The sequence below is a fragment of the Podarcis bocagei genome (genome assembly GCF_964188305.1).
Source record: "Podarcis bocagei genome assembly, chromosome: 12".
Taxonomy (NCBI): domain Eukaryota; kingdom Metazoa; phylum Chordata; class Lepidosauria; order Squamata; family Lacertidae; genus Podarcis; species Podarcis bocagei.
In genome coordinates, this window is record NC_138137.1 from 42,016,934 (window position 1) to 42,038,765 (window position 21,832).

The 21,832-nt window shown below is 42.7% G+C and overlaps 1 protein-coding gene across 16 annotated transcripts in view; it reads left to right on the plus strand.

Moving 5' to 3' along the window:
• SVIL (supervillin) overlaps nucleotides 1-21,832 on the plus strand; it is a 151,961-nt gene that overhangs the window by 104,464 nt on the left and 25,665 nt on the right. For 13 of the 16 annotated variants that reach the window (XM_081164071.1, XM_081164072.1, XM_081164070.1 and 10 more), the window contains 7 exons: nucleotides 1,962-2,535; nucleotides 4,383-4,578; nucleotides 8,670-8,802; nucleotides 15,251-15,328; nucleotides 17,039-17,104; nucleotides 20,986-21,133; nucleotides 21,728-21,817. In XM_081164071.1, the coding sequence (XP_081020197.1) occupies nucleotides 1,962-2,535; nucleotides 4,383-4,578; nucleotides 8,670-8,802; nucleotides 15,251-15,328; nucleotides 17,039-17,104; nucleotides 20,986-21,133; nucleotides 21,728-21,817 (1,285 nt within the window). The remainder of the gene's footprint in view (nucleotides 1-1,961; nucleotides 2,536-4,382; nucleotides 4,579-8,669; nucleotides 8,803-15,250; nucleotides 15,329-17,038; nucleotides 17,105-20,985; nucleotides 21,134-21,727; nucleotides 21,818-21,832) is intronic. The other 3 variants (XM_081164082.1, XM_081164076.1, XM_081164078.1) reach the window with 2 other exon arrangements.

The following is a 21,832-nucleotide window of genomic DNA, read 5'->3' on the forward strand; positions in this document are numbered from 1 at the left end:
AGGTGCCACCACTGGTAAGGCTTTCTCCCATGAGCCCAACTATCTCACCTCTTTTTGGAGTGTGGGATGCAGAGCCTGGCCCCCTGTCAGTCACAGCATGTGGATAGTCTTTTCTTGAAGAAGGCAAAAGAAAAAGAAATAAAAAATTGTCCAGTAGCACCTTATAGACCAACTAAGTTTGTTCTAAGTTGGTCTATAAGGTGCTACTGGACAGTTTTTAAGTTTTTTTCCCCAACTGCGTCAGACCAACATGGCTACCTACCTGAATCTTGGAAGAAGGCAGTCCTCTTGATGTTCTTCTTCCAAACCATTTAGGGCTTTAAACCAGCACTTTGAATTGGGCCTTGTGAAACATACCATAAGCCAGCAAAGATACACTGATCACAGAATCATAGAATTGTAGATTTGGAAGGGATGCCCAGGGCCCTCTAGTCCATCCCAACCCCCACAATGCAGGAATCTCAACACGCGGTCCCCCATCCAATTTGCAACCATACAAGACTCTTCTTAGCTTTGGAAATGTGCTAGTAGTTTTATTGTTGCACCACTGATCCTAAAACTGGGCTCCCGTCAGCAACCTAGCTGATTCATTCTCCACCAGCTGAAGTTTCCAAAGCACTTTGAAGCCAGCCCCAAGTACAGCACGTTACAGTAATATTATATGGATGTAAACAAGGTATGTGTAACTGTGGCAAGATTTGCCTTCTCCAGGACTGTAGTCTAAGCTAGCCAAAAACACTTGTGGCCACAGCTGCCACTTCTCTATCCAGGAGTAACACTGGGTCTTGAACTCCCCAAGCTACACACCTGCTCTTTAATTACAAAGTTGTTTACTGGCTAGTGAACTTTCCCCATTGGGTTTTAGGCACCAGTGTACAGCAGATTCTTTCCATAATGCAAGTTTAAGCAACGAATCCCATCTGCTGCCTGGGGGGGAGATAGCATTACAAGTAGAAGGGAGACATTAGCTGTGATGTTGTTCAAAGCTTTGATGCTAATACTGTTTGAGGTGCTGTTTTATATTTAAGAGTTGCATGTATATAGATTTTCACCCACCTGTGTTCAATTTTATTATACTAGTCTGCAGTGTTGAAAACAGTATGAGTGGCAGGTCTATTTTTCTTTTGCATTTGATGCCATAATATTTCTCCAGAGGGTGATATGCTGTTGCTTCATGACGGCATAACTCTAGTTGGATTAAGTTCCTTATACCTGTGAGGGTAACTGTAATGTGTTTTACTTTAAGCAAGTTCACTCTCTCAGCAAGAATTGGAAGGGGAATGCGTAGGTTCCATAAATTGTATCTTAAGAGGCTGAGAACAAAGTAGTAAGTAATGCCCATAGGTGAACTGTACAATTGGAATGTCGAGGAAATGCCCCCTGAGTATAATACATATGTACCCTACAAAAGCATTTGTAAAATATTTTTTTTTGGAAAAATGAGTTATCAAAAACTAATTTGTTACAGATTACATTTGTATCACACTCTGCTTCCAAGTTTCTCAGCACAGCATAGATGGTGGTTCTTTTCCCCCACCCTCCCAGTTTTCTCTCACAACACCCCTGTAAGGTAGTTACACTGAGGAGAGTTTAGCTCAAGACACCCAGGGAGCTTCATGGCTGGGTGGAGATTTCAGTCTGCATTTCTATGATTCCTTGATACTTACTCCAGCCCTCTAACCAATATACCACTGGGCTCTTAACATACTAGCTGATATTTTGTGGTAGGTTAATGAGGAAGAGCTGTTTGTGGAAATGAAAAGCAGCTTTAGAAAATATGGAAAGCTTGGGAAAGAGGGATCACTTCTGTTTCGTTTTCGCTGGTCATATGAAACGTGAACCTTTGTTTGTGCTAGCCAGCCCTCATTCTGTATCTGAAGGGGTGTGGCAGCTAAATTGCAGGCTACCAAACCTGTGGCTGTGAATTATTAATTTTTAAGTCTCTTTATATTGCTCCACAGGTGCAAAGTGACAGTGGGAAAATTGCCCCTTTGTCCCCTACTATTGTAACGTCAGTGTCAACCATGGTGTCTGCATTGTCGCCGGTGTATAGTAAGGATCTGCATGTGAAGCCAGCAGAAGACGAGGTGGTGAATGAGATTGGGAAACCTGATTTCAGATACCACTCTCCAGCGGAAAACGCAGATACTTCATTAAAAAACACCCTGAAAACGGAATTGTGGCAGCCTTCGGTGGAATTGAGAGAGAGCAACTGGCAGTCGAGGGAGCCTGAAGAGACAGAGCCCAGGGGATTCGTAAAACGTGAAGAGAATGCTGTGAGAAAGCGAAGCTCTTTTGAGGAAGAGCCACCGCTTCCTGTTCCTGATAAAACGGAGGACTACAACAAAGAGATGAAATATGCATTCCCAAGAAAAAGCAGCATGGAATTGTTTAGCCCACAGCCTCTTTGTCAGCTTGCTGAACAAAAGGAATTCGCCAGCGACACTCTGAAGAATAAACGGGAAGTCAAAGGCCAGTCCTCTGAGGAAACGATGGAATATGAAGGAATTGTGGCAAGATCAACCCTGCAGAGAGGTAAATGCCTCAGTGTGTGCTGCCACCCAATTTAAAGAAATCTTAGCCTGTTTGTTGTTTTGAGTTCTTAAAAGCAATTAATTAAAAGGTTTGGATGGCATAAATTTGTAGATGATTGAAGCAGTTTATGAAGAGGGGGCGGGGACCATTGTTTATACAGGTGTCCCTAACAAGCTTTTTAGCTTAAGAGGCATTCTGTCCTCTGTGAGGGGGGAGGGGGGAATGCCTCATCTGTCGCTCGCTAAGGGTTATGGGTTTTTTTTGGTAAATGCTTGTATTAAAAATAATTAACATGGGGTGGAAAAACACAGGTTGTTAATTGTAGGAGATAACAGCTTTCACACTGTGACCACTCTTGGGCCAGCTTCATGGCCTCCAGGACATCTGTGGGGCTGTCTCATATTGTCATGGTTGGAAGAGACACTGAAGTAACCCTGTTGTCATAGTTGGACCATTTACTAGTGGTCGTTTATTTCAGCGAGAGAGAACTCTGCACTGCCCCCCTCTCCTGGGGTGATATACTGATTAAGATGGTATACCCTGGTGGCTTATTGAATCCAATGGATTCCTGAATGCTTTTGGATATTTTCTGCGGTACAGAAAAGGCAATTCTGTTCAGACCACAACCTCACTTTGGAACGGCGAGATGCAACAGGCCATTTTCCACAACCACATCTTGAGTGCCATTGTTAATGCTGCTGATTGGTACCTTGGACACTTAATTGTAAACAACGCACCCACACATACACCGTAAAGTGTGACGATGACCATGTCTATTGTGTGGTAGTGAGGCATACTTTTTTGCCCTTCATTGCAACCTCAAATAACCACCCAACAGATGCTTTTTGTGGAAGTGGATGTCTGACTTGGCACATGGGGTATTGTAGTCTTTGGAGGCCTGTTGTGACAGATTAGCAATGCTAATTGAGTGTACAAAACCACTCATCTCCATGATGACTTGGACATCATTGTTGTGGCTTTTGTCGGATTATACAAGATAGAGACCAGAACTGTGGTGTGACATGTCTTTAAGATTCAACAAAGGCGAGGGCTTTTGCCTGAGCATTCTCGCTTGAGTCCTTTACCTGAGTTGGGGACAGCATAGTCTCTGGAAATGTGTTCCTTGGGAAACTTGAGAATTGCCTCTTTCTCCATCTTGCTCTTCCCCAGTGCTGGCATTCAGTGGAAGAAACACATTAGCATTGTATACTGCATCATTTAGGACCAATACACTAGCATGCTACATTGGGACTCAATGAAATCTCTTAGTATGAATAACCAGAAGTACCATTTCCCCCAAGCCACCTGGGTCTGTGTGTGCATGCGCGTTCACATTCACATGCGTATGATGTCAGATTTTTGGCATCTTGCAAATGATGCAAGAAACTCAACATCTATTTTCATTGCACTGGAGAGTTATGAGAACTCACAGGGACTCAAGGAAGCTGCCTTATAAAGAGCCAAACCATTGGTTCCTCTATCTAAAGTTGACGGGGACTGAATATTGGACCTTTTGCATGAAAAGCAGGTGCTATTCTGCTAAGCCTGCAGCCCTTCCAACTCCCCAAACTTCCAAGTCTACAGTTCTGTGGTTCTACAATTCCTTCCTTCTGAATCACTGACTCTTGGTTAGTTCTTCTAGCCACAGAATTCTAGTGACACTGTAATTTTGTAAAGCATGGGAAAAATCCATCATTGTGGTGGAAAGCACCTAATTTGTAACCTGGGTTGTATAATTCATTATACGAAACAAAGAAGTTACCTGTCAGTTTGAGTGATGTGTTTTGCAGGTTTTTGCTTTTTTGCAATTAAGCACTAATTCTAAACTCCCCACCCCCACCCCTCAGAGCATGATGAGCCAATTTCAGAACTTGTGGGAACAGCAGCAACAAAGAGCTATTCTCAGTCTGTGGCTGCGGGATCCTGTAGACAGCAGGAAACCTCTGAGCTGTTAGAGGGAAAACTAGACTCCAGGGAGAGCAAAGCCGAAATTATGGAGGACACCCTTGACGCGTCCAACAAAACTATGTCAATTAAAGAAAGGTAAACAAACTCTTCTTCTTTTGAAGTATCTTGTTTTCTCTCTTCTTTTATAGTAGAAGTATTTAGTGTGGTGATGTGCAAGAACATCCACTGGGGAATTTCTTAATCTGTATTAAAATCATAAAGTCTAAACCTGAGTGGTAATTAAAAAGGGGAAAAAAAGTTTAGTGTTGAAAGTGAAACTATAAAGGGAAGGCATCCTTGAAATCTGGGTAAATCAGTATTATAGTTTAGGATCATAGGAAGCTGCCTTATACCAAGTCAGACCAATGCTCTGTCTAGCTCAATAGTGTCTGCACTGACTGGCAGAGGCTGTCCATGTTTTCAGAAGGGGGCATTCCCTGGAGACGGCAGGGATTTAACCTGGGACCTTCTGTGTGCAAGGGACATAGTCCACTGAAGGAGCTTCTCCATCCCAATCATTGAGCCTGGATGCTGAGATCCATCTCCGAGGATCTTTTGGCGGTTTCTTCATTTTGAGAAGTGAAGCTACAGGGAACCAGGCAGAGGGCCTTCTGGGTGGTGGGCCCCACCCTGTGGAATGCCCTCCCATCAGATGCCAAGGAAATAAACAACTACCTGACTCTTAGAAGACATCCGAAGGCAGCCCTGTATAGGGAAGTTTTTAAATGTTTGATGCTTCACTGTGGATTTATAATTTGTTGGAAGCCATCCAGAGTGGCTGGGGCAACCTAGTCAGATGGGCGCCATATAAAAAATAAATTACTACTACTACTACAGCCCTTCCTGAATACAGTGAAGTGAAAATCTCAAATTAATTTCTCCATCTTCTGTTAGATAGCTGAACCAAATTGTTAGACTCCAGCAAATCAAACAATGGCTTTTTGCAAGAATGGCTGTGGGTAGTCCATGATCAGAATGTAATATTCAGCATTTTGAGTTCCCACCCTATTTCTTCAACCTGGAAGTGTCCTTAACGGCTCTGGAAATGTAGCAAACAGATGTGCATACATTATAAGTAACAATTAAGCTTCTCCCACCTTATAATTTAAGTTGGTCTGGCATGCAATATACAGTCATACCTTGGTTCTCAAACGGAATCTGTTCTGGAAGTCAGCTTGACTCACAAAAACTTTTGGAAACCAAGGTGTGGCTTCTGATTGGCTGCAGGAGCTTCCTGCACATGTTGGACGTTCGGCTTCCAAAAATAGTTCGCCAACCAGAACAGTCACTTCCAGGTTTGCGGTGTTCGGGAGCCAAAAGGTTCGAGAACTAAGCTGTTGGAAAACCACAGTACGACTGTACACAGCCCCTGTAGGGCCTTTTTGATGATCTCCTCACACAGCTATAGTTTTTTCCCCTCTCCAAGGCATATTAAGTGTATTCCAGGTTATAGTTTGGCATCAAATCAGTGGCCTGATTCCAATATTGCCCATGAGTTTACAGCAGGGATAGTAAACCAGTAGCCCTCCAGAGGCTGCTGGACTCCAGCGCCCATAAGCTCCAGCCAGCATGGTCAGTGATAACGATGATGGGAATTGTAGTCCAGCAACAAAGCAGTGAACATGCTGGCAATATTTGTGTGCTGAGTTTAGAACTACTCACCAGTACTTTTTCTTTCCTTTTTTCTTTTTTACCACTTCCATGCATTTGATGATAGAGAAGTGCTGCATAGTTAATTTCAAAATACTGTACAAAAGAAATGGCCACATTGCCTGTACTAAACACAAAAGCTCCTTTAAGGAGTGATATGCAGCCCACTTGTTTGAGGAAGGATCTGGGGGAGGGAAAAAAGACGAAGCAAGGAAGATGGGGAACTTTCAACCCCTGCTCCAATGTCAAATTGCCACAGAACCTCTGGTTGTCCCCAGAGGGTGTTGAATAAGCACATCAAAACACATCAAAGAGAAGAAAGCAGACTCCTCCTGGGCAAGAGGCAGCAGGAGTGGGGTTTCCTCTGGTGTGGCTTTTCCTGTCTTTCAGCTTTTACGCACAAGGATGAAGGATTACTTGGTACCAGTGTTGGAAACTGGGATATGAAAGCTAGAAGCTAAATGGCACCTTAAACCTATGTTATGGGCACAACAACAGAATGTCTAGGCCTGCTTTTTTAATAACAAGAATTCAGAGCTGAAAATAACTCCAGCTAAAATATTTTGTACATTTTTCACACGGTCTAGTCCTTCCCCTGCCCACCTCCCTGATATTCTTTTTTTTTTAATCATATTTATTAAAATTTCCAATAATGACAGAGTATAAAAAATAGAAAAGATAAAGAAAAGAAAGAAAAAGAAAGACCAATTTTAAACCCTTATTTTCATATCCTTCTTTCTGGGACTCCCTCCTTCCCCTCCTGACTGTATTCCCCTTTCCCTAAGTTGGTTCCACAAGTTCTCATTCCCAATTTAAACCTAATATGTTATGCCTATTAGCCAATTTAAATTACAATCTTAACATCACTCCTCATCTTTAACAAAATAGAAAAAAGATTTTCCCCCCAAGATCTACCCCGTTTCCTTCCACGAATTCCCCCCTTTTTTTCAAAACATGTTAAATCAAAATACCAAAGTTATATAGAAAGATAAAAGATAAAAGATAGAAGAAGATTCAAAAAGTTGGTTACATAGCCTTTGGATTCTAGAATTCCCCCTCCCTTCCCCGGTTCACCTCCCTGATATTCTTAAGAGGGTCTCATCTCCAGTCTTCAGAGAGTAGCTGGAAGTGGGAAGGCAAACAAAGGTCCTCCTTTCCTTCCACTCTGCAGTTTTAATCTGAAATCTTAGGCGCAAATACTGCATCCAGAGCTCAGAAACTGCTCACACTAATGAAATTCACTGTCGCAAAATGCGCCAAGAAATACGGGAGTTTCGAACACTGCTTGGTACATATCGCTTAGATATTTCCCCAGGGAAAATTAAGGCCAGGGATCAGAGCTCACTCTTTTGAGGTAGAGAAGTGGCAGCTATCTCCCCCACCCAGAGCCGTAGCTAGGTAAACTTGTGCCCCTGAACTGTCCAGATTGTGCCCCATAGCCGTGGACAAATTAGTTCCTCTTTCCGCCTCTCCTCCAACCCCCCAACCCCCGCTTCCACATATTCAATTCACCCTCTATTTAAAACCATTTCTTATGAGGCACTAATTTATATTTATGGACATATTTTTAGCCAATTTTGCACGCCCCCGTCGCCTGCACGCCTGGCCACAGCCCTGCCCCCACCCTACCCTGAATCTGTGCATGGCATTTTACAGAGTAACATAACACACACTCCACAAAAAGACAGATCCCTGCCCCAAGCTGCGTGCAGTCTAAATTCTGAGAGAAAATGGTTTTGTAACTTAACATTGTTCAGTATATTGGCTTCTGGAGAGGTGGATTATGTATAGTTTTGACTAAAATATGGGTGTGGTTTTATAATTATTTTGTTATTCCTCCCCCCCCATATATTTATGAATTGTTAACTGAATGGTTTTTGTTGTTATTATTATTGTTGTTGTTGTTGTTGTTGTTGTTCAATTTATATCCCTCCCTTCCTCCCAAAGCAGCTCAGGGCAGGAAGCATGTCTCATTTTTTTTAATTTTAAAAAAATACAACTAGAAATAAAACCACATTTTAAAACAGTTTAAAGCTGTTGAAAACATCTATAAACAGTTAGAAACACAAACATTTAAGGCAAGTTTGCAAAATCTATAATACTCTGATTTCATGGTTGGAGGCAGTAATGCTTATGAATACCAGCTGCTGGAAACCGTAGCGGGGAGAATGCACTTGGGGTCAGGTCCTGCTTGTGGGTTTCCCATTGGGGTATCTGGGTGGTCACTGTGACAACAAGATGTGGGGATAGATGTGCTGTAGGATGTAGGAAGCTACTTTGAGCCTTGTATTGGTCCACTGTCTACTGGCAGCCGCTTTCCAGAGCCGCATACAAAGTTTTCCCCAGCCCTACTTAAAGATGGCAGGGGTTAAATCTGAAACCTTCTGCCAGCAAAGCATGTGCACCACCACAGAGTCACGACCCACCCCCAATCCCAGGTGTGTTGCTGTGTAATGTGTGCAACAGCCCCGTGAAAGGGATACAGAAGACTGGCCAGAATAGTTCAGCGCGTTATCTTTTGGCTTCCTCACTTTCAGGCTGGCACTCCTGAAGAAGAGTGGTGAAGAAGACTGGAAAAACAGGCTGAACAAAAAGCCGGAGTTTGGCCGGTTATCTGTCATTGAGCGTGGCCCCCAGCTGCCAGAGATGGAGCCGCTGTTTGCGAAGAAGGTAAAGTTGCCCGTGTATGGGGAAGGTATTTCACTTGAAAGCACTTCGGCGCTCCAGATGCATCAAGCTAGAGAAGCATGCCTGTCTGGAGGTAACAGCTGTTGCTTGTAGCATGGCGATTCATCACCAGCCGGGTTTGAACTTGAAGCACAACCAATCTATCTCTCTTATGCAGCAAGGACAGTTATCTGAGATGCTTTCTTTGCTGAACAAATGATTCCCCACCCCCACCCCCGGTGTCTTGACACGAGGTTTATGTCTGGATGGAAGAACGTTAAACATATGCTTTGCAAAATAATTAAGGAATGCAATTATGTTAGGAGCATCTTGACTTAACATCAGAGTCAAAGCAGTATTCCTCTAATGCAACCTTCCTCATCCTGGTGTCCTCCAGTTCTTTTGGAGTACAACTCCCACCATCCATTAGCAATAGTGGCCGGCACTCATGGGAGTTGTAGTCCAAAACATTTGGAGGGCACTAGGTTGGGGAAGGCAGATCTAATGTAAAGGCAGGGTGGGGGCCCTTATCTGGCCTGAGGGACAGAAATTAACATCCCTACCTTGGTGGGCCAAATTTGATTGGTGGACAGGGCTGCACACCTGTGAATCCCTTAACATCAAGGGACTTTGCAGCACAGCACAGGGCTCTTTGAAAGTCCTTTCCCAATGGCTCCTCAAAGTGTACCACATAGGCATTTGCATTTTAAAGTAGTGCATTTGTATTTTAATCCTGAAAAATAGCCATGATGGTACATTTTAGCAAAAAGTCTCATGGTCTCACTTTAAAGAAAAAAAAGTTTTAGTGAGATGTAAGCTTTAGGGGACTAGTTTGCAGAAGCTTATTCCACAATAACATGTGGCACAACTCTTTTGTATTTTATGGTTTCTGCAACCCTTAATGGATATTTAGCTACCTAACAAGTTATTCTTTGGTAAGAATCATAGGTGAGAAGTGAGTGCATAGCAAATAGATGCCTAGCATTCCACAACCGCAGTAGAAGAGAGAATTTTTTGAAGTCAGGCAAGGGAAGCCTATGGTCCTTCAGATGATATTGGAGTTACAACTCCCTTCATCCTTGACCACTGGCAATGCTGGTTGATGGGAATTGTAGTCTGCCAACATCTTGAGAGGCACAGGTTCCTCATTGCTGTTCTAAGTATTGTAGGATGTCACCTCTCTGTATCATGTAGCTCTGTAGCTCTATTTCCTGGAGTGTGAGATGTGAAATCTTAAAGAATCTATATTTTATTGAGGTCACTAACAGCAATTCATTCTTGGAACTTACAGTGCTCTTTTAACCTGAATTATCCCATTTTATCTCTTCTCTTTATAATTGTATGGTGTAAAGTAATACTGAAAGGATTGATTAATCAACTAAAGCATTTGCCGATCGATTTTCGGCTCAGCATTAAGGACACTGTTTTAAAACTAAAACAAAAACATTCTTTGGCTCAGGTTAGTCAGTCTAATTATAGAGCATGACAATATTATCATTATGTCTTTTTTTCTTCAAACCAAGAATGGTAGCTTTTGTTAAGGAAGCTTTAATTCAATTGCTTCAATATCTCCAAAAAGTATTTATATTATACCAAGGCTTTGATGATATGGAAATTATTTTAAATTTAATTAAGTAACTGGAACAATTGAAGGGCACATGATTAATCAGCTAAAAATTCTTTGATCACTTGATCTGCTATGAAAACAGCCCCCTCTCAGCCTCCTTTTTAAAAATTATAATCTTCAACTTAGCAGGTTCTTCTAAATTCTGCTGCTGAAATAAATTCTCCCTTTTTTGTTCTTCTAATTGTTCGATTTTGAATTCATTCATCTTAGATGAAGGAGATAAAACGGTATGCAATTTCAAGTGTGGCTTTTATCTGGCTGAGCCAGCTACTCAAAGTGCCTCAGCCAGAACAGGTGGTTCACAGTGCATTCCTAGGCATGTCTACTCAGAAGTAAGCCCCACGGTGTGCAGTGGAGTAGAATTGCAGTCTTCGTCTTTTTATGGCAAACCAAAATGTCTCTTTTCACCATCACCTCTATTGAATAATTCCATTTAAGATTTTAAATGGATTGCTTTTGGCAGATCAAACCAAAGAGCTGACTATGTCCAGATTAGAACAGCCCTGGAAACTTGCTGGAGGGGTGAGGTAGAACCTTCTACGACAGAGGTTTTCAACCTCTTTTGGGTCCATGGCTCCCTTGACCAACTACATTCTTTCTGTGGCACCCATGTGGGGCTCAGAAGCCCAGTCATGTCACCCCTTGCCTGCAGAGCTGGCAGCCTCTCACCCTTTCTTGAACACCCTCCCTTGTGGAGCATTCCCTCAGTCTCCTCTCCACTCCACTCCTCTCCTCTCTCCTTGGGAGTCCTCTGGGCAGCTGCTGCCGCCACCCCTGGTCCCTCATACTGCCCTACAGTGGCCTGGGAAGAGGATGCCCCCAGCCTTAGTATCCCAATGGAGACCGGCCAATGGTGAATGTGAGGCCAGCACCTTACCTTGAGAGGCAGCAGCAGGCGCTGCCAGGCCTGCATAGAGGAAAGGCTCCCCTTCAGCACTGGGCACTCATCTCCCAGGCAGGGAGCACAAGAAAGGCCAGTGAAGCACCTGCCTGGCCTCCCATTTGTCTGTCCATTCCCAACAGCAACACCCACTTGCTTGCTTACTCTGAGGCTGCCTCAGCTCCTGGCAACCAGCACCCCCTGGCTAGCCCCAGAGGCATCCATTGACCTGGGGAGCTTCTAGTCAGGGCTGCTGCATCAAACAGCTGTGCAGGCGATTGGGAGGCAGAGACGCGAGAGGCCATCAGAGGAAGGAAAGAGGGATGGAGGCCAGTGTTGCACCCAGCACCCCTGACCATCATTTAAGGCACTCCAGGGTGAAAACCACTGTTCTATGATATAATAAAATGTTGTCTTCAAGAGAGCCATCCAAATGGCCAGCAGGAGATAATCAGCAGATTCATAGTAGCAGTTTATCTCCCAACAGTTACCAAATACGCTATTAAATCTGATCCTGGAAGAAGATGCCTCCAGAATGTATCCTTACTAGTCCAGACATTTAAACACATCAATCTCAGAAAAGCTGGATGATACACACATTTTGCTTTTAAGCCTCGTTCACTGGAAAGATTTCAAAGTGTAGGACTAGGGCGCAAAAGGTCAAATGCTGGAAGCAGCTTGGAACTTTCAGAAAGGCATTTAATGGCCTTTAAAATGCAAGTTATGGAATGTCATCTCACTGCTATTTTACTACCACTCCAAACCTGTCTTACTTTTCAAATATCTAGTATGGGGAAGAGTCATGGCTTCATTTTAAGACAGCAGCATTCAGTTCCTCAAAGGCCCTCTCTTACTGCATATCTGCAGTTGGGCATCTCTCTGATATTTTATAAAGGACTGCATTATTTCTAGTGCTGATGAAAGCTACACTGGCTGATCAAACCTGAATCTCTGATACCATCCATTTATAGTAGGAATTGTTCAGAAAAACGATTCTAGGAATGATATTTTTGCTTTCTTGAAAATTGTGTAAACTGTTAATTGGCTGTTGGTGCATGATGTTATGTATTGAAGCCTGTGGCTGACTTTGCTTGGTACGTCTTCATATACTTCTGGATGCAGCTTGGAGCAGCAACCTGTAACTCTTCTAAACATAAATGATGCACTTGTAAGATAGCACAGCCATCCAGTGGAATAGACCTGTAATGGTTTCGGCAAAAGTATGGCATTAAATGCTTAAATGAGCTTAAAGCTCTTTTGCATCTACAGAAGAACGTCCATTATTTTTCCAGGAATTAAGCACACCTCTGAAATGTTTAAAGGTAAAGGTAAAGGTACCCCTGCCCTTTCGGGCCAGCCTTGCCAGACTCTAGGGTTGTGCGCTCATCTCACTCTATAGGCCGGGAGCCAGCACTGTCCGCAGACACTTCCGGGTCACGTGGCCAGCGTGACAAGCTGCATCTGGCGAGCCAGCGCAGCACACGGAACGCCGTTTACCTTCCCACTGGTAAGCAGCCTCTATTTATCTACTTGCACCCGGAGGTGCTTTCGAACTGCTAGGTTGGCAGGCGCTGGGACCGAACGACGGGAGCACACCCCGCCGCGGGGATTCAAACCACCGACCATGCGATCGGCAAGTCCTAGGCGCTGAGGTTTTACCCACAGCGCCACCCGCGCCACTATTAAAAAATAGTTTAGGCACACTAAACTATTTCAAGTGAATACAAAAAAACAAGCCTTTTTACCTCCCCACTCCGTGGTGTTCCATAAAACAATAGTTATTTAGAGAATGAGGAATTAAAATAAATTGATGGCCTTAATATTGGGGTGCTCTTCTAAATTAAAATCTTTTACATATAATTGAGATCTACTATGCAAACTGGTATCCTGAGTGCTGATGGTTTGTAATGCCTTTTTATGCATAGAGGAAAACATTTTCACTATAAAAGCATTTGCATACTTTGGAATGAAACTTTATACCTTTTTATTGTACATGCCAACTTTCTTGGTTCCAAAAATAGCTGTTGGTAGGCATACAGAGATTAGGCAAGATCCAATACAGTATGAGCATTTGTGCAATAGGGCTTCTTTCCCCCCTCTACCATACAGTCTTCCAGAAACCCCCAAAATCTGCTCCACATAGTTGGGGAACACTCTGGAGCAGATTTTTGGAACATGTGGGGTGTAGAGGAGAGAAGAGAAACCAGAAGTCTGCTTGGGCAAGCGGATTTTTGTTTACGTGGGCTGCCATAATTGGACCTTATTTATCATAATTTTTTTTGCCAACCTGTGATGTTATAAGAGACATGCTATTTGTGGCACCCTTTCCTTGAATTAGAACATGCTTCATATTTTAATAGCAATAAGTTGTTTCCATGTTGCCTCCTGGAATGACCCCCTGTGTTTAACATTCAAATCTATTGCACGTATTGTACATAATATGAGACGAGCCCTGCTGGATCAGGCCAAAGCCCATCTAGTCCAGCATCCTGTTCTCACAGTGGCCAACCAGATGTCTAGGGAAAGCCCATAAGCAGAAGATTAATGCCTCTCTTCCCACTTCTGCTGCCCAGCAACTGGTATTAGAGGCCTGTTGCCTCCAACATTGGAAGCTGCACATAGTCATTGTGGCTAGTGGCCATTGGCAGCCTTATCTTCCATGAATTTATCTATTCCTCTTCTAAAGCCATTCAGGTTTTTGATGCCATCATTATATCTTAGGACAGCAAATTCCGGATGTGCTGTGTGAAGAAGTATTTTGCTTTGTCTGTCTGAATGTTCCAACATTCAGCTTTAGCAGCTAAAATTGTATTTGGTTCAGTATACTGAAGACTCCTAGGGATGAACTAAAGCTTATCTGTTCTCATATCTGACCTTGCCTTCTTGGCTTGTTCCCTTTCCCGTCACGGTTTCATAATCGCACGAGGGAAACGTTCGAATCATCTCTGTTAGGTTGTCTCTTTATTGAAAAGCACACCCTAGTCGGCTTAGAGTTCCAGATTATGCAGTGAGCTCCAAGTCATGTGAGTGGAATATTAAATCAGCAAAGGGGGTTTGAAATGCGTTTCATTCCAACAAAGTGCTCCTGCAAAAATGATGCTTTTTAATCTCCTACTGAGACCTAAAAGCGACCTTTTCAGGCTGACATCCTGCTTTAGAGCTATTCTTACATCAAGCGTTGATTCCCAAAATATCCATGGCAAATGTAGTGGGTCTAGCCACTAGACGGCAGCTTGCTTTTCTTTTGGAACTGCAGCTATCGTTATGTTCAGCGGACCCACTGTGAGTTTTAATCCGACTAGGAGCAGTGGCACTAGGAATGCAAGGTTCCTCCTGCAGCTACACCTCTCTCCTGCTCTGCAATGTTTCCTGTTTGTTTTAACCTGTAGGAAGGAGGAGGAGTTACAGATTATAATGCCATGTCTAAGCTGCTTTGGGTAAGCCTGACTCTAATGCATAGGGGTTATTCTAGGCTCACTGTGGTGGTTCTTTGGGTGCAATTCTGTATTCCCTTCAGCCAATGGTTCCCTTTCTGGAAGTGGTGCATCAAAATAATGGACAGTTCTTTGTTTCAGGAAGAGCTAAACGCATTGCAGTCTAAAAGCATTGCTTTGTGGTTAATGGTGTGAAATGGTGCTTTGTGGTTAATGGTGTACATATGCTTTCTCATGCAGTTGACTTGCCTAAGATCCAGGAAAATCCAGATGTATGGCAGCCCTATTTTGGCATGCTTCTTTCTGATACCACTAAAGCTTTTAATTATCGCATGTGAGTGGCTTCAGGAAAGTGTGTGTGTGTGGTTTTTATTTACTGTTGCAGAATATTGTCTGGTGTGGGAGAAATTTGATGGATAAGGTTTAGCATGAAGTGATCACTACTTTGTCCCTTACATCATCTTCATACCTTTTTAATTCTCTCATATTGCTTCTGCCCCCTGTCCATAGGAACCTGTCTATGCTTCTACTTATTCTCCTGCTATAGCTGCTGCCCATAAACTTCATCCCTTTGTACCTATTAATCAGGTGAGCAAATCTTGCAGACTCAGACATTGCAATGATTTGTCAAGTGCTTGTTCATGCGGAGGGGGTATAGGATTGTGTCTAAGTTACACTCAGACCCGTTGAAATTAATGGAGCCAAGTTAGCCATCTTCATTCATTTCAATGGGTCTACGCAGAGTATGACTAGCATTAGATACAACCCATAGTTCCCTTGTCCCTTCCTTTCTCTTTCATCCCTTCTCTCCCTCCCTCTCTCTCTCTCTCTCTCTCCACACACACACACACACATACATATATATATATGTCTGGAAATCATTAGGACTGAATTGTGGCCGGCCATTATGTACTCTCCTCCTTATAAAGCAGAACACACAGCAGCATACAACCTAATCATTTTTAACATCTAATCATTTGGGTTGCTTTCAAGAGTGGCATTCGACTTGAATTCTGAACCTTGGAATGATGTGAATTTGTCTTCAGTGCATTAAAACATTTAATGCCTTGTTTTTGAAATTCACACATCCACTGTTTTCTAGTGTGGGTGAAGCCATGGGTCCCACCCTTCCCAGGAGGGGAGCTCAGATTCCAAAGATGGTGGTCAGCTACCAACAAGTATCATGACACCTCCACCCCCATTCACTGGGGCAGGATAAGTCTGGATTTGTTCAACTTAACTAACCCCGTTTCCAGATGGCCGATTCCTTGTAACTTGGCGCATTAGCAAAATGTTTGTTTCTTACTCTGAAGGTGGTCAAAAAAGGCACTATTAGTGTCATAAAAGTTTTTATGATTCACTCTATTGTTTACATATTGTTGAGCACAGTGTAGGGCCTTTTTGCTTGTTTCCTTCCTTCCTGTAGGTCTAATGTATAATAAAAACTACAGTAACAATGCTGCACAAACTGGGTTTTTCCTCTCTACTTGGAAAAGGGGGAAGGTGGAGAAATTGTGGGGTGGTTGTTGTGCTCCAGTTTGTTTGGCTTCATTCTCTTTTCCCTCACCCCTTTATGAAACTGGAGGCAATGACAGAAACCAGAAATGGTGATGTGTACCTGTGTGTTTGTAAAAATGATTTTTGTCCCAGTCCTCAGCTGAAAAGGCACCCAGAGGGGCTTACATGAGAACAGTAATAAACAAGACAGAAGAATACACAATGCAAGAGGAAAACAAACAAATAGGCACCATCCTAAAAGTTACTAAGTTCCTATAGCAGCTAATTTTAATGAAATCAGTTCAGGGAAAGGAGAAGTCCAGTGGTCTCAGCAGAGCTGATTAAACAGCCCTGTCTCTCATCTTTCCTCCTCCTAGAGCATGATGAAATTATCAGCTGCTCCAATGTAAACATTATCTTACTCAACACCAGCATATTATCATATATTTTTATATATATTGTGTGCCTGCCTTTCTCTAAATCCAAGATGTCTTACACATATAGCCAAGGCAGGTTACAGATTTAATATATGGATAGCCCAAATTCCAAAGCAAACATCTGAGTCAGTGGCTAGATTTCAGGGATTTGTTTTGCACCGCCTTAGAGGCAGATTATTTCTGTAGCTTGGGAAGTAGTGGCAACCCAGGATAGCTATTTCACACAACCAAGCCATTGTTTGGAGGTTCTAGGTTTGAGCTTCTATAACTCAGGAAAAGGGGTTGGATGCTTATTGCTTCTGTTCTGTTTCTGCTTCTTTGCTTTTCCTCTCCTTCTCATACTTCCATTTTCTTTTTCCTCAAGGTCAGTAGTGCTAGTTTGAAAGATCCAAGCCCCCTGGCCTTTGAGCGTCACCCCTGGAGATGGAAGGTGAAATATTGCCTGTTCTGTCTGATTCTTTAGCTTAGAACCAAAACAATATGCAACTCAGTTTTGTGGTGACACTCTTTGGGAGAATTGTCAGCAAACTGTATTATTTGGCTGAATGGATTCCAGATTTCTGATAAGGGATCATTTATGCAAAAAAAAAGAAGTTACATGTGCATAACTTTATAAATGCATGCAAACATATAATATAATATATGTGGGCTGGAATTAAAGAATCTTCAGTAGGTGCCGGAAGTCCAACTAGGAGGGTGCCTATTTGGCCTCACCTGGCAAGGAGTTTCACAGAACTGAGCACACAATTCTGAATGCCTGGCTCCTCTAGTGGATATGTTCCATACATCCTAGCCATTTGGGGGAGCTAACAGTAACTCCCCTGAAGACCTTGGTGATTGGGCAGGGATGTAAGGGAACAGGCAGTCCTTAAGACATCCTGGACCCAATTGTTAAGGGCCTTGTTAATCAATACAAAAACCTTGAACCTGGCTGAATAATGTATAGACAGCAAATGCAAGCTTTTTAGCAGCTTATGTGCTGGTGATAGCCTGCCCCCATCGACAGTCCAGCTGCAGAGTTTTTGCACATAGAGTGCATTGCAACAATCCATGTATTCAGAAAGGAACCTTGGAAGCAGATTTAATATACACATGAAAGCCTTTCTTTTCTCCTTCTGTCCTGTATATTTCAGTTAAGTTTCATCCACTAGGCCACCATCTCCAAAATCTCTCTTGATCTTCGTGTGTTCTGCTGTGCAGTGTGTCTGTATGTTCAGAAGCGAAGTTGGTCATTGCTAAGCACCAAAAAAAGTGATATGCCAGAGCCAGTGAGCGTAGCAATGGATAAAGGTTTTCCCTCCCTTGGGTTTAACTCAGAACTGGGTTTCAAAGCTGCCTCTTTTAATGATGTTTGAGTATGATTGCAACTTTTGAAACAAAGCATTAGGGCTCAGTGCTCTTTGCTTCATTAGTGATGAGAATGACTAATGTTATTCATATTATGGGTTCAAACAACGTTGAGAAACCTGTGCCCCCCCCCCACATGTTGTTGGACAGTAGCTTCCATCATCCCTGACCCCATTGGTCATGCTGTCTAAGGCTGATAGGAGTTCAGTAACACCTGAGCAGCCACAGGTTGCCATTCCTGGCACTGAGTTTTTTTATTGTACAGATTATCTTGCTTTTCATAGAATCATGCTAAACCATTTGTAGAGTCATCTAATCCAACCTCCTGCAGTGCAGGAATCACAACAAGTTTAGTTTGGGTAATTTGGTCTAAATTATTTTTGGCATGTGTTGTGTTCAGTTGTGGAGAAAATGAACCCTTTCTGTTTTGAAGTCCTTTGGGATCCTAGCAGAAATACTTCAGGCATTTTTGTCTGAATTAATGGTTTAGACACACCATTTAATAATAATAGTAGTAGTAGTAGTAGTAGTAATTATTATTATTTATTTTATACCCAGCCCATCTGGCTGGGCTTCCAGCAAAATATTAAAATACAATAATTCATCAAATATTAAAAGCTTCCCTAAACAGGGCTGCCTTCAGATGTCTTCTAAAAGTCAGACAGTTATTTATTTCTTTGACATCTGGTGGGAGGGCATTCCACAGAGCGGGTGCCACTACCGAGAAGGCCCTCTGTCTGGTTCCCTGTAACTTTGCTTCTCTCAGTGAGGGAACTGACAGAAGGCCCTCGGCACTGGACCTCAGTGTCCGGGTAGAACGATGGGGGTAGAGACCCTCCTTCAGGTTTAAAGAGACCAGCACTAGTTACAAGCAGTGTGTGTTAGATATTTTTGCATTTTTCTTGAACACTTCCTTTTGTCACTACGACGACCATGGCCCTTGGCACTGCCTTTTCTCTGGGTTTCATAAGTATTTTATGGTTGCACAAATATTTCTATGTGGATCCCATCAATTCTTACCAGGCAATAAAAAGTTATTGTAGTTTTAGAACTTTGCAGATTAAGCCACTTCAGCTCCTTGTAGTGGTCCAGAGTGCAGTTTATAGTCTTCCTTCCTTTGTTGCATTGCCTTGTATCCAAATGGAGAGATGAGTACATAGCAGTTGTATATATGTACAAAGAAAGGGATGGAGTAAAAGCATAAGCCCCTTTCCAGGTATCTCAGAATTGACAGTTTTGCTAAAACACAAAGCTGTTCTGAGCTGATTTGCTTCTCTTAGGTCAAGTCTGGGGAACCTGCAACCCTTCAGGTGTTCCAAGACTGCATCATCCCTGACCATTTGCCATTCTGCTGATAAGAGTTGTTCTTCAACATTGGGGTGGGGGCGCACAGATTCCCCAGTTAGCGAAACTAACTTCATGATAAAGAAAGACACCATATAAGGGTTAGATCTTCACAGTCAGTTCAGAAAATCTGTCCATTTAGCCTTTCAAAATACCTTGAGAGATAAATACTTTCTGATATCCCCAGAGCAGCCAAGAGCAATCCAATGGTTAAAGGTAAAGGTAAAGGACCCCTAACCATTAGGTCCAGTCGTGGCTCACTCTGAGGTTGTGGCGCTCATCTCGCTTTATTGGCTGAGGGAGCCGGCGTACAGCTTCTGGGTTATGTGGCCAGCATGACTAAGCTGCTTCTGGCGAACCAGAGCAGCGCACGAAAACGCCGTTTACCTTCCCGCCGGAGCAGTACCTATTTATCTACTTGCACTTTGAGGTGCTTTCGAACTGCTAGGTTGCCAGGAGCAGGGACCGAGCAACGGGAGCTCACCCCGTCGCAGGGATTCGAACCGCCGACCTTCTGATCATCAAGTCCTAGGCTCTGTGGGTTAACCCACAGCGCCACCCGTGTTCACCCTTTGGTTCAATGGTTAGTACTTGCTAAATGCATAGGTTAACTTAGTTGGGTCAGAACATGATTTCAAAGGCCAAAGAAGCAGAACAAATCTATTTTGTTGTAGTGCCTTCTTCAAACTGTAGTTGGTGCTCTTGTGGAAACACCAGCGTCATACTGAGTGGTTTCTTGGCAGGAACTTGGTAATCTGGGGCATTTGCTTGTGTTACAAGAAGAATTATGCCATGCCACCTTGCAACCAGGGTAAAATGGAGAGGCACTGGAGGGAGTTGTTGCTCAAATCATTACAATTATGGAAACACTACTAGAAACCAGCTCAGCAGAAGATTGTGAATGCACATGGCAATGTGGTTGTGTTTATCTCATGAGAGGGCTAAAATTAACGTACCAGCTTTTACCTGTTTTTCTTGTGTATTCATTCTTGCACATATGCACCTGAAATAAGGCTGATGTCTGTTATAGCCCTGTGAAGTTAGGTGAAACTGTCAAGAGCTGCGAGCAAGCAGTCCTAGGGTTGCGTGAGGTGGAAGGGACCAGCTCCCAGAATTCTTTGGGGGAAGCCATGATTGTTCAAAGTGGTATCTTATAGCTTTAAATGTGATCTATGCTCTTCAATGTGATCTATGCTCCGAAAGTTTGTCTAGCGTCAAACTGAGCAAATAATAATAATAATAATAATAACAATCCAAAGAACTAGCTTCCTTCTGCATATCAGAGGTGAACATGTGCATTTTGGATGCTTATTGAAAAAATAACCAGATTAGGAACAACAACAAAATTACCCATAGTGCCATCTTGTCAATGTTTCTTACAAAAACAACAACACATAAATTATTGTACAAGATGAATTCTGCCGGTGAATCAAATATGTTTAGGCCAAAGATTCATGCATGGAAATGCCATCTAACAATAACATGGAAATTACGTTTTTTTAAAAAATGTATGGAGACATTGTAAGTTAGAACACATTTAAAGGGCCAGGGTTTTTTTGGTTGTTTTTGTTTTCTTTCTTGTGCCTCAAAATTCATCTCCTCTTTCTCTTTGAAAACCAGAGGATGTCAGATACCTGTGAAAGTCAAATGACAATTGAAGAAAGAAAGCAATTGATAAGTGTTCGGGAAGAGGCTTGGAAAGCGAGAGGGAAAGGAGCAGCCAATGACTCGACACAGTTCACTGTGGCTGGCAGAATGGTCAAAAAAGGTCAGTGAATTTATCCATCCTTTGTAACTGGGAATATTTTCAGTGATAGAAGTGAGAAGCAAGCAGAGGCAGATATGCCAAGGAACATTCAGTTCCTCATAATTTCTGGAAGCCGCACATTTCAATTTCCCCCTACATTATTTGTAGAGTCATTTCAATTATATTAAAAGCACAGTAGGATGATGAAACGGCAAAATATTTGCATTCTGAAGCTGATTGTATGTTGAGTTTCCTTTTAAATGCAATTTGAATACCCTTTAACTAGACCTCAGGATGCTGTAAATAAGATCTAAGCAATCAACATCTGATCACATCGTGTTAGGATACTTAACCAATGAGTTCCCTACTTGCTTTTGGGAATTGCTATTATCTTTTCTCATCACCGCATCTTCCTGCAAAAAATGTCCCTAACCCCAGGCTTTTGTGAATGCTTAAAATATGGATATGCATGGTCCCAAAGGAGACCATAACCTATATTTGCATAATAGTGATTATGGGGAGAGCTTTCTGGGTGAAATGTTTAGGCATGCTAATTCGCTAAAAACTGAAGCATCTGTTATGTAATGCAAAACTGAGCATCTGCTTATTCCACAGGCTTAGCATCTCCTACTGCCATAACACCTGCCGCATCCCCTTTCTGCAACAGACTGAAGTCAACAACACCCATCTCAAAACCCCTGGAAGGTGGGTCATTAAAAA